This window comes from Symphalangus syndactylus, chromosome 9 (assembly GCF_028878055.3).
Source record: "Symphalangus syndactylus isolate Jambi chromosome 9, NHGRI_mSymSyn1-v2.1_pri, whole genome shotgun sequence".
Taxonomy (NCBI): domain Eukaryota; kingdom Metazoa; phylum Chordata; class Mammalia; order Primates; family Hylobatidae; genus Symphalangus; species Symphalangus syndactylus.
In genome coordinates this window covers 54,289,018-54,305,650 of record NC_072431.2, presented here as the reverse complement: position 1 = coordinate 54,305,650, position 16,633 = coordinate 54,289,018, and the positions used below count along the sequence as shown (strand labels likewise).

The window sequence follows — 16,633 nt, the reverse complement described above, 5'->3', positions numbered from 1 at the left end:
GACAGCCCAACACCGAGGGCATCTGGGAGCTGGTGACCGGAGGGGTCTTCTACTGCCTGGGCATGGTCTTCTTCAAGAGTGACGGAAGGATCCCCTTTGCCCATGCCATCTGGCATCTCTTTGTAGCATTTGGTGCTGGTACCCACTACTATGCCATCTGGAGGTACCTCTATCTGCCCAGCACCCTGCAGACCAAGGTGTCCAAATGAGGTGACCCAGACTCCAGAGATTGTTTGGGCTTTAGGAGTGGAGCACATTTCTGCGAACGTTAACCCAGAGCACAGCGCCAAGGCCTGTCTTCCCTTCATTGGGTAGAGTTCTTGATGGCTCCGAGGTGACTTCTGGTGACAGCCAGATCATCCCTCGAGTCCCCAGCGAGAAAGAAAGCATTTAGCCATTCTTACAGAGGAGAAATTAACCCTGTAATGTGTTTCTATGTTAGATGAGCATTTCCTAATACAAGCAACATTAACATCTTCAGAAAAGGAAGCAGGCGTGGTCCTGGAAAATTGGGGAATGACGAGCCAATCTGTGTTTCTTAAGGTCCTGAGGAATCTGGCAAGGAGTCCTGTGGGTTGTTTATACCTGAGTGGCCAGGGCCTCCCTCTCTGCTACCAAAGTTCAGGCTGGCGAATTGTCTCCGGTTCAGGGAAAGGGGACAGCCCAGCTTGTAGATGAGGGACGGTGAATGGCTGTGAGGATGGCAGACATCACCAATCAAGTGCAGCACATGGGTGATGTCAGAATTCTTCCCAGCACAGTGTTCTGGGCAGCCAGTACCAATCAATTTGGCACTCATGATGGGACCTCTTTGCTCTTCCTGTTTGGTGTGCTCTGAAATGGGATAATGGCCAGAGTAGCTGAAAATCTCCAAATGGGCATTTGCATGCCTATCTCCTCATCTCCCCCTCCCTTTTGGGAAGCTCCTGGAGTAGGCAGTTTGGGGACAGTAGAGGGAAACTGAGGCACACCCCCATTTAGCCCCTGATGTTCTGTTCCACCGTAGTTGGTTCTCAGTACAGTTGGGGATGAGGATGCTGTTACTTGGCCATTTCTTCCTATCCCCAAAAATCCAGAGACATTACAAGAGCCATTCATTCATTAGATGGGGCAAACAGCCCCCGGGCACTTGCTCCCTGTTCCATACTTAAGGTTTGTGATGCCAACATTTGGATTCTCTCTTGGTGCCAATCAGTGGCTGTTAGAGGCTACTCAGGTGTACCCCAAAGGGAAGGCGCACAGATCTGGGGAGACTGTTCCAGGTCCCCTCAACCTCTGAAGTGCCCAGTAGCCCAACAACAAGGCTTCTGGGGGCCTGTTCTTCAGCCTCGGTCAGGGTGGGGCCAGCCTCTCTGTGCAATGCTGCCCGGACATTTACTGGGGAGGTGAGTAGCAGGCGCAGCTCCAGGATCTGAATTGGAATCTCAGATTCTCTGGATAAAGAATCTGTCTCAAGTCAGGAGGTCCTTATTCTGCGACTCCCAGCCAGAGTGGAGAGGGCACGGACAGGATGCCTTATGCTTATCTCTAGCACATTCCAGGGGGTTCCAGGGCTCCTGCACCTGGAATCCTGTGTGTCCAAGCCAGTATTAAATTATCTCGACACATTCCACAGACCAGACTGCCTCTGTGCTGGGAGATGCTGTGTGGATAGCTTTTGTCCTCCTGCCTGTGTGTGTGCGTGTATATGTGCGTGTGTGCGCACACGTATGTCTACACAGGCACTCCTAATGCCTGGAAGCTGTCTTCAGTAAGCCTGCCCTGTGGAGCTCACCAAATATTTCCCACCAGCTGGGGTCAGGGCTGGAGGTCAATGGGGAAACTTTTGCAGGGGAGGGCTGGTTGGAGAGAGACTCGTTCCCAAATGGGGACAGAGACACTGAAAACTTGACCTCTGCCTGGGCCTGGGGCTGGGAGAGGGGGTTCTGGGGGTTCTGGGATGCTGTTTAGGAGACCCCCCAAAGCATGGCACCATGCCAGGCCAAGATAAAATCCTGTGATCAAGATGCTGATGACACCAAAGCACCTTCCTGGGACCAGTGACTTGGGACTACTCCTTCTTCCTTGCTTCCTTCTTTCCTCCTCCTCTTCCTCCTTCCCTCCCTCCTTTCCTCCCCTTCCTCCCATTCCTCCCCTCCTCCTCCGCTTCCTCCTCCTTCTCCCCTTCCTCCTCCTCTTCCCCTTCCTCTTCCTCCTTCTCCTCCTCTTCTTCTTCTCCTTGCCGCTGCCTCTTCTTCTTCTTCTTCTTCTTCTTCTTCTTCTTCTTCTTCTTCTTCTTCTTCTTCTTCTTCTTCTTCTTCTTCTTCTTCTTCTTCTTTCTTCTTCCTTTGTCTTCCTCCTCCTCCTCCTCTTCTCCTCTTCTCCTCCTTCTCATTCTCCTTCTTTTCTTCTAAGATACTTTGACTTCTTTTCCTATTTGGATGACTTGGGACTTCTTTAGTGGCCCCATAGCAGCTGCTGACTCCTCAGTCTCACACCTGCACCTCCTGTGCCCCCTCCTCCTGGGCATCTGGGCTTCCATTTCCCCAGGACAGCCTGCCCCTTCATGCCCCTGGATTTTTGGAGGTGCTGGTCCCGCTGGTGGGAACTGTTGATCCCCTTGTCCACGCAACTTCCTCCTACTTATCTTTCAAAGTCCAGCTCAGGCATCAGCACTGGGGAACTTCTGGGCTTCCTCTGACTTAGGGGCTTTCCCTCTGCTCCCTGTCATGGCCCCTGCCCTCCGGCATCACGGCTTGGAGCCCCGTCCTTCATCATGCAGCTACTTGCACCGGTCCCAGACCTGGGAGCTCCTGGAGGGAGGGACTGTGTCTTGCTGGACTTGGGATCAAATTCAGCATAACCCCGGCATTGTGGGAGCTTTGCTCAATTTCCTAACCTCTGTGAGCCTCAGTGTTCTCAGCTGCTAAGTGGGAAGGCAGCACTTTACGGGCTGCGTGAAGATGCAGCAGGATAACAAATGCACACCACCACCTGCTCTCCTCATTAGTTCTGCTGGCTTTCCAATGGAAAGCAACCCCTGATCCTGAAGATCACACGATTTCAGGGGTGTCAGCCAAAGGAATGAATCACTAATGGTGGAATTTCCAACTGTAGATAGTCTGGTGAGAACATGGAGGGCATTCTGAAGGGCTTTGGCCACATTTCCTCCCCTCACTCCAATTCAGGACATGCTTCCCATAAACCCTTTTTCTTCCCCACATCATCCTGGAAGTGATTTTCCCAGGATTCCATTTCACCCAAGCCCAGACCCTGGATGTCCTCTGAATGTATCCTAAGTAGTGCAGGAAAGGAAAAGAAGTTTCCTAGGCCATTCTCTCCAGTGGGCAAGGCCCTGTCCTGGGCGCATTCTAGGCTGTGCACTGGGTGTGTGATATAGAGAGGGGCGCTGAGCGCGGTGGCTCACGCCGGTAATTCCAGCACTTTCGGAGGCCGAGGTGGGTGGATCACCTGAGGTCAGGAGTTCGAGACCAGCCTGGCCAACGTGGTGAAACCCCGTACCTACTAAAAATACAAAAAGTAGCCAGACATGGTGGCATATGCCTGTAATCTCAGCTACTCGGGAGGCTGAGGCAGGAGAATTGCTTGAACCTGGGAGGCAGAGGTTGCAGTGAGCCAAGATTGCGCCACTGCACTCCAGCCTGGGCAACAAGAGCGAAACTCCGTCCCAAAAAAAAAAAGGGTGGGGAGGGCATGCACCAGAAATTCAGACAGCAACACTCTCTTCCTTTCCATCCCTGGGGCCGTGATGTTCCCGGTGATCCAGCAGAGCTGTTGTCATGCCTCAGGGAGTCAGGAGAGCAGTCGGCAGCAGGCTGGCCTGTGTGACATTCTGGATTCGCTGGCATCTGCACCTGTGCTCAGTGGGCACTGTGAGGGCAGGTGGGAGCGAGGCAGTGTCCCGCTCAGCAGACTCACATTTGGGAGGGCAGCTGAATCAGTGGCCACAGCAACACACCTCCCACACCCCGGCTGTGTGGCCAGCTGGGAGGACTTCCCTGTAAGGCCCAGACAGAGCTTGGCTAGGGCTGTCCCCAGGGTCGACAGCCTCCCGGCCAGGGAAGGATTTGAGTCAGCGTCACAGACCAGAGCTGCCTTTCCCACTAGAGTGGAAGCTGAAGGTGTGGTGTGAGCGGCGCTGAGCCTCCTCCTTTCCATCAGCTTCAGGCTCCGCGAGGCAGAATCCTAGGATAGCGCTTGAGGGTGGGGAGGGGGTGCAGATGGGCCCAGAACTGGAGATCTAAAGCCACCTTGGTCGTGGGCGGGGGGCTTGCACAGGGGGATGATAGCACTGAAGGCTTACAGAACACTTTGACAGTCCCCAATTTTCAGCCTCCCAAACTCTCGTTTGTTTTTGGTTTTGTTTTGACACGGAGTCTTGCTCTGTCACCCAGGCTGGAGTGCAGTGGCGCAATCTCGGCTCACTGCAACCTCTGTCTCTTGGGTTCAAGCGATTCTCCTGCCTCAGCCTCTCAAGTAGGTGGGACTACAGGTGCCCGTCACCATGCCCAGCTAATTTGTGTTTTTTTCGTAGAGACGGGGTTTCACCATGTTGGCCAGGCTGGTCTCGAACTCCCGACCTCAAGTGATCTGCCGGCCTCGGCCACACAAAGTGCTGGGATTACAGGCATGAGCCACCATATCCCAAACTCTCTTTTCCATATCAGTTTGCAAAAGCTGCATAGCATTCCCTCCACCGATGCCTGAGCCCCTGCTACTGGGCTCAGGAAGTGGGAAGTGGGAGCAGCTTGGGGTGCTAAGGGTGCCCATGCTGGCTTCATGCACCACGGGTGCTGAGAGGGGGCAGGTAGAGGTCAAAGGGTTGGGAGATGGGCACCTGTCAAATTTGCCACCATGTACAGTGTAATCAGATGCCGAAATGCAGGCTCTGGGGACAGCATCTGTGGGATTCAGAAAGAGCCAGTGACAATTCCAGCACCCACTTCCAATGAGCATGCTGATGTCACAGACGTGGTATTCGGCAGGTGTGAAAAGAAAGAGCTGGAAGCTGGGGCAGGCAGAGGCTCACCTGTCTGGGTCTCCTCCAGGGCGCCAGTCTCCTTTGGTGGTTTTATAGATGTTCTCTTCACTGATTCACACAGACTCCCCCCGTGGGGTAAGGATAATTTGCTGATATTACAAAGCGCGAAGCCAAATCACAGAGAGGCTTGGTGATTTTCCCAAGGGCACCCAGCTTCTAACCAGCACAGCAAAGCGTTGAAGCCAGGACTATCTAATACCCAAGCCTCCTGCCCTTGGCCAGACCTGGCTGCTTGCAAGGAAATGCGCTGCCTCCAAATCTTTTGCCCAGGGAGGAAAGCTGACCTTAAAAAAAATTAAAGAATATTTTTTTTGGTGGAGCGCAGTGGCTCTCGCCTGTAATCCCAGCACTTTGGGAGGCCAAGGCGGGCGGATCACTTGAGGCCAGGAGTTCGAGACCAGCCTGGTCAATATGGTGAAACCCCGTCTCTACCAAAAATATAAAAAATTAGCTGGGTGTGGTGTCGCATGCCTGTAATCCCAGCTACTTGGGAGGCTGAGGCAGGAGAATGCTTGAACCTGGGAGGCAGAGGTTGCAATGAGCCGAGATTGCACCACTGCACTCCAGCCTGGGTGACAGAGTGAGACTCCATGTCAAAAAAAGAAAAAAGAGAATAATTGTTTTAAAACCTCTGGTGTGTAGCATTGTCAATTTCCATGGTGTAAATACTCATGCCAGGGCCAATTTTGTGCTGCCAAAGTGGCATTGCCAAGGATGAAAAGCAATGTATGTAATTGGTCGTCGCAAATGCTACAAGCCAGGTGCAGGCTCCTCCCACTCCGCCACTTCCCAGCTGTACCTCTTGTGAAGCCCGGCCAGGGAAGCCAGGGATGTGAAGTTGGTTACAACAAACCCAGCCCCAAAGGGTCCCTGTGCAGGGCCAGTTCTGTCACGGAGACGCTCAGAAATGGTAAGGTAGGAGTCCAGAGTCTGGTGCCAGTCGAACCTGACCCAAATCCAGCTCTCCACAGACCAGTGTGCAAGACCCTTGGGCCTGTCCCTTATCCTCTCTGTGCCTCAGTTTCCTGATTTATAAAATGGAGATTATGATCCACAAGTGCTATACACACATCAGGGTTTGAGTTTTTTCTGTTTGGTTTTTAAATTTTATTTATTTATGTATTTTTTGAGATAGGTTTTCTGTCACCCAGGCTGGGCGATCTTGGTTCACTGGAAACTCTGCCTCCTGGGTTCAAGAGATTCTCCTGCCTCAGCCTCCCAAGTAGCTGGGATTATAGGCATACACCACTACCCCCAGTTAATTTTTGTATTTTTAGTAGAGACGTGATTTCACCATGTTGGCCAGGCTGGTCTCAAACTCCTGACCTCATGTGATCCTCCCACCTCAGCCTCCCAAAGTGCTGAGATTACAGGTGTGAGCCACCACACCTGGCCTATATCCCATTTTTTTTTTTTTTTTTTTTTTTTTTTTGAGGTGGTGTTTCACTCTTGTTGCCCAGGCTGGAGTGCAGTGGTGCAATCTTGGCTCACTGCAACCTCTGCCTTCTGGTTTCAAGCGATTCTGGTGCCTCAGCCTCCTTAGTAGCTGGGATTACAGGCACCCGCCACCACGCCCAGCTAATTTTTGTATTTTTAGTAGAGACAGGGTTTTACCATGTTGACCAGGCTGGTCTCAAACTCCTGACCTCAGGTGATCCACCCACCTTAGGCTCCCAAAGTGTTGGGATTATAGGCGTGAGCCACCGCACCCAGCCTCCACTTTTAAAGTATTTTTTCATGTTATTTCAAGCTTTTTATTTTTTTTTAGAGTCTTCTGTCATCAGGCTCGAATGCAGTGGCATGATCTCGGCTCACTGCAACCTCTGCCTCCGTGGTTCAAGCGATTCTCCTGCCTCAGCTTCCCGAGTAGCTGGGACTACAGGCACGCACAACCACGGCCAGCTAATTTTTGTATTTTTAGTAGAGACAGGGTTTCACCATGTTGGCCAGGATGGTCTTGATCTCTTGACCTTGTGATCTGCCTGTCTTGGCCTCCCAAAGTGCTGAGATTACTGGCGTGAGCCACTATGCCCAGCCTATTTCAAGCTCTTTGTAAAGATTATTTTAAAAGTCTACATTGAATGGATGTGCCAGAATTTATTTAGCCACTATTATAATTCAGGATGTATTTGTATCTATATACATACTCTGTAATGATCATCTTTTGACATAAAGCCAACTCCTCCATATCTAAGGCATTTTTCCTAGGACACACTAAGAAATTAGGTATAACTTGCCTTCTGCTGTCTGTGCCCCCAGCCAGGGCTGCCATTCTGCCTGCTGTCACTGGACTGACGATTCTCCACAGTTAACACCTGTCCCCATCCCTGGGGAGTCTGGGCATCCAGGGACCTACTGCAAGATAGCTGGGGTGTTTTGTTTTGTTTTGAGATGGAGTTTTGCTCTTGTCACCCAGGCTAGAGTGCAGTGGTGTGATCTTGGCTCACTGCAACCTCCACCTCCCGGGTTCAAGCAATTTTCCTGGCCCAACCTCCCAAGTAGCTGGGATTACAGTCAAGCACCACCATGCCTGGCTAATTTTTGTATTTTTAGTAGAGATGGGGTTTCACCATGTTGGCCAGGCTGGTCTCGAACTCCGGACCTCAGGTGATCCACCCACCTCTGCCTCCCAAAGTGCTGGGATTACAGGTGTGAGCCACCGCGCCTGGCCCAGAGAGCTGGTTTATATGGAAGATATAGAACACTTAACCCTAGCACAAAGAGCAAGGTGTGCAGAGGAGGAGGCAGGAGGAGCCTCACACTTGTTCTGCTGCTGATCTGGTGGGCGGCAGAAGAGGGAATATGGGTTGTGGGATGGATGCTGCTGGAGGGAGAGCCATGAGCACTTTACATGAGGAGGGTATACCATCCCGTCTCATGCTGCTCCACTGCTGGGACGGGAGGTGAGGAGTCATTGAAGGTATCAGTGTTCTTACATCCTTAGGGCACCCTGGAGACCAATTGTTACATATTCAGGCTTTCTCAAGTTATTAGAAGACTGGTAGGGTGAAATTAACCAAGGTGTGAGTGTTTACACCATGGTGATGGGCGAGTGCTACAGATCAGAGCTTCGTGTTTTTGGACAGCTAATTTACAGGCACACCACGACCTGCACCCCATGCACACATGTCTGCACACCATCCCCCTTCTTACCAGTATAACACATAACATGCACACTTATGAACATGCACACATTCACGTCCCTCTTCTTGTATTTTGCTCTTCCAAAACCTCGCAAGATGAAATTACTGCTTTTTTCTCTCTTTTTTTTTTTTTGAGACACAGTCTGGCTGTGTCTCCCAGGCTGGAGTGCAGTGGTGCAATCTTGGCTCACTGCAATGTCTGCCTCCCAGGTTCAAGCAATTCTCCTGCCTCAGCCTCCTGAGTAGCTGGGATTACAGGCACCTGCCACCATGCCCGGCTAATTTTTGTATTTTTAGTAGAGACAGGGTTTCACCACGTTGGCCGGGCTGGTCTCGAACTCCTGACCTCAAGTGATACGCCCACCTAGGCCTCCCAAAGTGCAAGAATTACAGGCATGAGCCACCGTGCTCCGCCCAAATTACTGTTTTCATGCTACATGAGGACACTGACGTTGCTCAGACAGGTTAAGTGACTTGTCCAAGGTCATCTAGCTGGTGCAGGCGGGGCCTGGTATTCAGCTTATGGTCCTTGGAGGTCACATGCTTCTTTCCACAACACCCGGCTGTTTTGCTCCCTGAGAGGCCAGGCAGGTAAAGGCCGTTTCCCTAAGTCCTCCTAGCAACCCCGTGTCCTAGCTGCTGGATCCCTGATTTTGTCAGTTCTTCCTGAGCTTTGAGAGGTCTGAAGATACAAACACTGATGTTCTCTGCCTCTGCCTCCCGTCAGGCCACTGCAGGGAACTGGCAAAGGCTGGAAGTCTCTCTGGTGGGCAAGGACACTTTTGGTCAAAGCCCTCTGTGTGGCCTGGCAGCCTTTGCAACCTCAGCTCTGGGAAAGCCCTTTGTTTTGGGGGCTTCATTGGGCAGAAAGGAGGCTGTGGGCTGTGGGCCTGTCTCCTATAGCGTCCATCTCTGTGCAGAGCTTTCTCCACCAGCACCCACAGGATAAACAGGTATTTAGATACCTTAACTAGGCAATATTTTATTTAAAGCATTATGAGTGTGTACATAGGTGACTGTTTTTATCCATCTGGCATTTTGAGATGAGGATTTGGGATCTACTGGTCTCGGTGCAGCCATGACTGGTTATCACAGGTCTGAACGGAGATCTGTCTGCTCACATACCTTCAGCTTGTCCTGACAGCTTTCTCTTTGCACATCTGGCTTCCTGATGGACTTTCAAACGTATTTTTGCCCCTGTTGCAGTGTTAAAAGGGGAGGGTGCTATATCCTGGCTGGGGCTGGCAGCCCTTACGGGTTAGGTGTTGGGTTTATCTGTGTATCATGTGACCCGCCCATTTCATCACCTGGGGTCCAGGTGGCAGAGGTCAGCCGTCTTCTGTTTACTCCCATAGGGCAGTGTTTTTCAAGGCTTTTTGATGAAGACCCATACTAAGAAATACATGTTCCAGGCTGGGCGCGGTGGCTCATGCCTGTAATCCCAGCACTTTGGGAGACAGAGGTGGGTGGATCACCTGAGGTCAGGCGTTCGAGACCAGCCTGGCCAACATGGTGAAACTCCCTCCCACCGTCTCTACTAAAAATACAAAAATTATCCAGGCACAGCAGCTTATGCCTGTAATCCCAGCTACTCGGGGGGCTGAGGCAGGAGAATTGCTTAACCCAGGAAGCGGAGGCTGCAGTGAGCTGAGATCATGCTACTGCACTCCAGCCTGGGCGACAAAGCAAGACTTCGTTTCAAAAAAAGAAAAATACATTTTACACAGTGATTCCAGTTTACTGAAATGGGACTGACTCTGGTGATATGCTCTGATATTTGCTATCCTATCCTATCCTGTCCTAGCCTTTGTCTATTTTGGCTGCTATAACAAAATACCATAGACTGGGTGGATTATAAACAACAGGAATTTATTTCTCATGGTTCTGGAGACTGAGAAGTCCAAGAACAAGGAATTGGCAAGTTCAGTGTCTGGTGAGGGCTGTTTCCTGGTTCGTAGGTGGTGTTTTCTCATTGTGTCCTCCCATGGCCAACACATGGGCAAAGCAGCTCTCTCAGGCCTCTTGTGTAAGGGTGCTAATCCCATTCATGAAGGTGCAGCCGCCCTGACCTAATCACCTTCCAAACCCTCCCTTCCTTCCTTCCTTCCTAGCTTGCTTCCTTCCTTCCTAGCTTCCTTCCTTCCTAGCTTGCTTCCTTCCTTCCTAGCTTCCTTTCTTCCTTCCTCAGTCTCTCTTTCTTTCTTTTTTCTGAGACAGAGTCTCACTCTGTTGCCCAGGCTGGAGTGCGATGGTGTGATCTTGGCTCACTGCAATCTCTGCCTCCCAGGTTCAAGCGATTCTCCTGCCTCAGCCTCCCAAATAGCTGGGATTACAGATGCATACCACGGCGCCCAGCTAATTTTTGTATTTTTAATAGAGATGGGGTTTCGCCATGTTGGCCAGGCTGGTCTTGAACTCCTGACCTCAAGTGATCTGCCCACCTTGGCCACCTCCTGAAGTGCTGCAATTATAGGCGGGAGCCACTGCGCCCTGCCCAAACGCCTCATTTCTTAATACCATCACCTTGGAGTTAGATTTTCAACGTAGAATTTGGAGGAACACAAATCCCAACACCATCCAGTCTTATCCTATCCTATCCTTCCCTACCCTATGCTATCCCATCCCATCTTATGTCACTGTTTCAAGTTGCTGGTTGCAACCCACCGAATTCATGTTACGACCCATGAGTGGGTCTAAATCCTAAGTTCTGAAAGCTGTTCCGGAAAGCCATAGTTGTTGGTAATCGGTGCTTAGTGTCTATTTGCTGCAATTGGCAGGGCTCAGCATGGTGTCATACCTTGGGAGCCAGAGTGCCCCCAGGCCATGTGGGGACAGGTAAGGAGAAAGAAATTAGGAGCTTCCAAGAATCTAGTTACCCAGAATCCTGACCCCACTGGGAGGAATTCAGGATCACATTTTATGGCCTCTTGTCTTCGTGATGGCCCATGTTTGTGGGGGACCTTGAGGCTAGGTGGTCCTAGAGACCCAGTGAGCAGTGTGGCCCTGAACTTAAGCCAGCATTAGGTCAGGAGGGTTTAGAAGGCAAGAGAAAGAGATTAAATAGACCGGGTGTGATGGCTCATGCCTGTAATCCCAGCACTTTGGGAGGCCAAGGCAGGTGGATCACTTGAGGCCAGGAGTTTGAGACCAGCCTGGCCACCATGGTGAAACCCCATCTCTACTAAAAATACAAAAATTAGCCGGGCATGGTGGTGAGCACCTGTAATCCCAGCTACTCGGGAAGCTGAGGCAGGAGAATCGCTTGAACCCGGGAGGCAGAGGTTTCAGTGAGCCGAGATCTCACCGTTCCACTCCAGCCTGGGTGATACAGTGAGATTCTGTCTCAAAAGAAAAAGAAAACGAGATTAAATACACTAGACAAAGGAAGGAGGGCACCCAATGTTGGAAGGGCTACTCTGCCTCCATAAGCATTTTCAAATTTCAGGCTCTGGCCTTTCACCGAATGCACTGCCCACCAGTCCTGTTTACACTGCCAGGTTCTGCTAGCTTTCCCACCTCTGCAGGTGCAGGCCTCACTGCTTCTTAAGGCCTTTCTCTGGGGTGGGGGGAAACAGAAACTATATGATTGTCTTTCATATTCACTTTTATAGACCTATAATGTCTACAATGTCTGAGAGTGGTGTTTGCGGCATGACTTTTAAAAAAAATGTCCTGCTGGTATTGGACCCTTTCTGTGTTTGTGAAATTGCTATTTTATATTAACACAGTATTTGATAAACATTTATATTAAGAAGAATAATCCCTTTGCTGAATATTATTGTTTCCAGTGGAGTAGAAAGAACTTAAATTAAAAAAAAAAAAATCAAGATGACTCGCTCTGGCCTAATTGTCTTCCTCTTTTTTTTTTTTTTAATGTAACACTTGCCAGTTCTTTGTATAAAAGTGATCTCTGTTCACTGTAGAAAATGGGATAATTGCCAGGAGCATTGGCTCACGCCTGTAATCCCAGCACTTTGGGAAGCTGAGGCGGGCGGATCACGTGGTCATGAGATCGGGACCATCCTGGCTAACATGGTGAAACCCCATCTGTACTAAAAATACTAAAAATTAGCCGGGCGCAGTGGCGGGCGCCTGTAGTCCCAGCTACTTGGGAAGCTGAAGCAGGAGAATGGCGTGAACCTGGGAGGCAGAGGTTGCAGTGAGCTAAGATCGGGCCACTGCACTCCAGCCTGGGCGACAGAGCGAGACTCTGTCTCAAAAAAAAAAAAAAAAGAAAAGAAAAAAGAAAAAGAAAGAAAGAAAATGGGATAATTATTGCTGATATAAATGGGGGTGGAGTAACACTAAAGAAAAAAACAAAATGGGGTATTTAGAAAAGACAAAGAAAATGAAAACTCTTGTATTATCTCTCTATTACTGCATATCACAAATTATCCTAAAATAGTGGCTTCAAACAATAGTCATCTATGTCTTTTGTGGTTTTCACCGGCCAGGAATTGGAGTCTGGGGCTCAGCTAGAGGAGGTGGAAGTGGAGTCTGGAATCAGGTGAAGGCATGTTCATGCACACATCTGTTGGTTGATGCTGGTGGCTGGCTAGGGACCCAGCTGGGAAAGTTGGCCAAACACCCTGTTTTATTTTATTTATTTTTTTTGAGACAGTCTCACTCTGTCACCCAGGCTGGAGTGCAGTGGCATAGTCTGGGCTCACTGCAACTTCTGCCTCCCAGGTTCAAGCAATTCTCCTGTCTCAGCCTCCCAAGTAACTGGGACTACAGGCACACGCTGCCATGCCCAGCTAATTTTTTGTATTTTAGTAGAGATGGAGTTTCACCGTGTTGCCTAGGCTGGTCTCGAACTCCTGAGCTCAGGCAGTCCACCCACTTCGGACTCCCAAAGTGCTAGGATTACAGGTGTGAGCCACCACTTGGCCTATTATTTATTTTTGAGACAGGAGAGCAAGACCCTGTCTCAAAAATCAATAACAAAAATGTAGGATTTACCATTATTCAGGTATGGTGAGACCAACAGATCACAGCTGACAACTGCTGCCAAAAATATCGTTTGTTACCCACAGATCCCAAAAGGAGAGGGCACATCACACCATGCAGGGCCATGTGGGGAAGCACAAGGCTTGGTCAGGAAGGAGTGATGGGAAAACATGGGCAGGAGACTTTGTCATGATTTCCCAGGACGGAGTGGGCAGGGCATGCTAAACAGGCTTAGGATTTGATAGTTGAGTAATTGAAGCAGGTTCTGGGGTGTACAGGTTGCCCTGATGATACAGAATGCCTGGGCTCAGCTGGGCACGGTGGTTCATGCCTATAATCCCAGCACTTTAGGAGGCCAAGATGGGCGGATCACGAGGTCAGGAGTTCAAGACCATCCTGACCAACGTGATGAAACCTGTCTCTACTAAAAATACAAACATTATCCGGACATGGTGGTGCGTGCTTATTATCCCAGCTACTCCGGAGGCTGAGTCAGGAGAATTGTTTGAATCCGGGAGACGGAGGTTGCAGTGAGCTGAGATCTCGCCACTGCATTCCAGCCCGGTCGACAAAGCGAGACTCCGTCTCAAAAAGAAAAAAAAAAAAAAGAATGGCTGGGCTCCTGGTTAAACTCCACCCTCAAGCCTGGAACCTCAGCCCTAAGTCAAAACAGCTGACCCCATTTCTCCACACCCCCCCCCCCCAAATAATTGCCATTTTGGCCCACCCCACTCCTATCCTGCGTCCATAAAAAGACTTCAGCTGGCTGGGCTCGGTGGCTCACGCCTGTAATCCCAGTACTTTGGGAGGCTGAGGTGGGCGGATCACCTGAGGTCAGGAGTTTGAAACTGGCATCGCCAACATGGCAAAACCTGTCTTTACTAAAAATACAAAAATTAGCCAGGCATGGTGGCAGGAGCCTGTAATCCCAGTTACTCCAGAGGCGGAGGCAGGAGAATCGCTTGAACCTGGGAGCAGAGGTTGCAGTGAGCCAAGATTGGGCCACTGCACTCCAGCCTGGCGACAGAGCAAGACTCTGTCTCAAAAAAAAAAAAGAAAAAAAGAAGGCTTCAGCTAGCTGATGCAAGCGGTCGGGGATGCAAGCGGCTGAGCATTGGGGATACAAGTGGCTGAGAGTCAGAGACTACGTTTAAATGAGGCTAACTTCAGACAGTGCAGCTTCCGGGAAAGATCATTTTTTTCCCGCACAATCCCCTTTCCAATTCCCCATTCCGCTGAGAGCCACATCCATCACCCAATAAAATCCTCCGCATACACTACCTACCCTTCAACTCATTTGGGTGACCTGATTCTTCCTGGACGCGGAACAAGAACCTGGGTGCCGAGAGGGCAGGGGCATAGACGCTGCTGCAGGGTCCACACAGAGCCTGCTTCCCACCAGAGACAAACTACTGGCCGGTTCCAGCGTGCGTTCCCTCTGGTTCCTGCACTTGCTAGCTTGCACGCTCCCTCTCAAGGAGTGCCCAGGGGCGGGTTGAGTGAAACAATCCATTCCAGTTCCCACCCACGAAGGGAGTCGAGGTCAAGGGAACTATCCCATCTCATTGAGATGTCCGGTACCTGGCCCTGGGATGATTAGGATAGGGGAAGATTGGCCTGGAATCTGATAGCCCAATAGAGGAGGCGGAGGGGGTGAGCTGTGATTGCTTGGTTTGCATATGAAAAGCACGCTTAAAAAGCCACTCTGTTACTATCTCTAGGAATTCGTTACTCCTGGGAGGGATAGTCCCTCCAGGATCAGAAAGGCCCCAGGTATCCAAACAGACTTTTATTCTATCAGAAATAACTAAAAGGACATGCTTAATATACATTCACATGTGACTTCTGCATGTGGCCCGGACTTGCCATGTAGCCTGGACTTCCTTACAACATGGCGGCTAGGTCCTAAGGCAAGTGTCTCAAGAGACAGAAAGAGCCAGCTGGGAGACTGTTGCCTTTTATGATCTGGCCTCGGAGGTTGTGCATCACCATTCCTGCCATAATCTTTGGTCAGAGGCGTTTGAACCAGAGTGACTCCATCTTGAATAGGGGCTGAGTAAAATAAGGCTGAGATCTACTGGGCTGCATTCCTAGGAGGTTAAGGCATTCTAAGTCACAGGATGAGATAGGAGGTCAGCACAAGATACAGGTCACAAAGACCTTGCTGATAAAACAGCATGTGGTAAAGAAGCCGACCAAAACCTACCATAACCAAGATGGTGAGGAAAGTGACCTCTGGTTGTCCTCACTTCTTACACTAATTATAATACATTAGCATGCTAAAAGACACTCCCACTGGCATCATGACAGTTTACAAATGCCATGGCAATGTCAAGAGATTACCCTACATAGTCTATAAAGGGGAGGAGCCCTTAGTTCTGGGACTTGCCCATCCCTTTCCTGGAAAACTCATGAATAATCCACCCCTTGTTCAGTATATAATCAAGAAATAACTGGGCTGGGTGGTGCGGTGGCTCATGGGTAGTCCTAGTGCTTTGGGAGGCTGAGGCAGCCACATCACCTGAGGTCAGGAGTTCGAGGCGGGTGCATCACCTGAAGTCAGGAGTTCAAGAGCAGCCTGACCAACGTGGCGAAACCCTGTCTATAATAAAAATACAAAAATTGGCCAGGTGTGGTGGTGCATGTCTTGGGATGCTGAGGCATGAGAATTGCTTGAACCTGAGAAGTGGAGGTTGCAGTGAGCTGAGATTGAGCCACTGCACTCCAGCCTGAGTGACAGTGCTAGACTTTGTCTCAAAAATAAATAAATAAATAAATAACCATAAAAATAGCCAACCAGCAGCCCTTGGTGATGCTCTGCCTATGGAGTAGCCATTCTTTTATTTCTTGACTTTCTTAATAAACTTTCACTTTACTCTGTGGGCTCTCCCTGAATTCTTTCTTGCACGGGGTCCAAGAACCCTCTCTTGGGATCTGGATCAGACCTTTCTGGTAACACTTTTGCTCAAGGCAGCTAAAAAGGTCCTCCCAGGTTCAAGGGGAGGGAGTGTAGACTCCATTCCCCCACACTTGATAGAGATACATCCACTCCTCTTACAGCAAGATGAGTGCATAGGATGGGATCTATGTATTGAGGTGGCTATCTTAGAAACCACAATTAGTCAGCCGGGTGCAGTGGCTCACGCCTGCAATCCCAGTAATTTGGGAGGCTGAGGCGTGAGGGTCATGAGGTCAGGAGTTCAAGACTAGCCTGGTCAACATGGTGAAACCTCATCTCTACTAAAAATACAAAAAATTAGCTGGGCGTGGTGGCATGTGCCTGTAGTTCCAGCTACACAGGAGGCTGAGGCAGAAGAATTGCTTGAATCCAGGAGGCAGAGGTTGCAGTGAGCCAAGATCACACCACTGCACTCCAGCCTGGACGACAGAGCTAGACTTTGTCTCAAAAAAAAAAAAAGAGAAATTGCAATTAGTCATAAACTCTATCACCTAGAAATCAACACTGTTAGTATGTTCTACCTGTCCTGCTTTCACATCT

At 50.0% G+C, this 16,633-nt stretch overlaps 1 protein-coding gene across 6 annotated transcripts in view; it reads left to right on the top strand.

Moving 5' to 3' along the window:
* The window catches only part of MMD2 (monocyte to macrophage differentiation associated 2), a 67,967-nt gene that overhangs the window by 50,966 nt on the left and 368 nt on the right, over positions 1-16,633 (top strand). For 5 of the 6 annotated variants that reach the window (XM_055292232.2, XM_055292231.2, XM_063646104.1 and 2 more), the window contains one exon: positions 6-1,614. The exons of the other annotated variant lie outside the window; for it this stretch is intronic. In XM_055292232.2, the coding sequence (XP_055148207.1) occupies positions 6-209 (204 nt within the window). In that variant the 3' untranslated portion in view covers positions 210-1,614. Of the gene's footprint in view, positions 1-5; positions 1,615-16,633 lie in introns of those variants that run through there. 6 annotated transcript variants of the gene reach the window in all.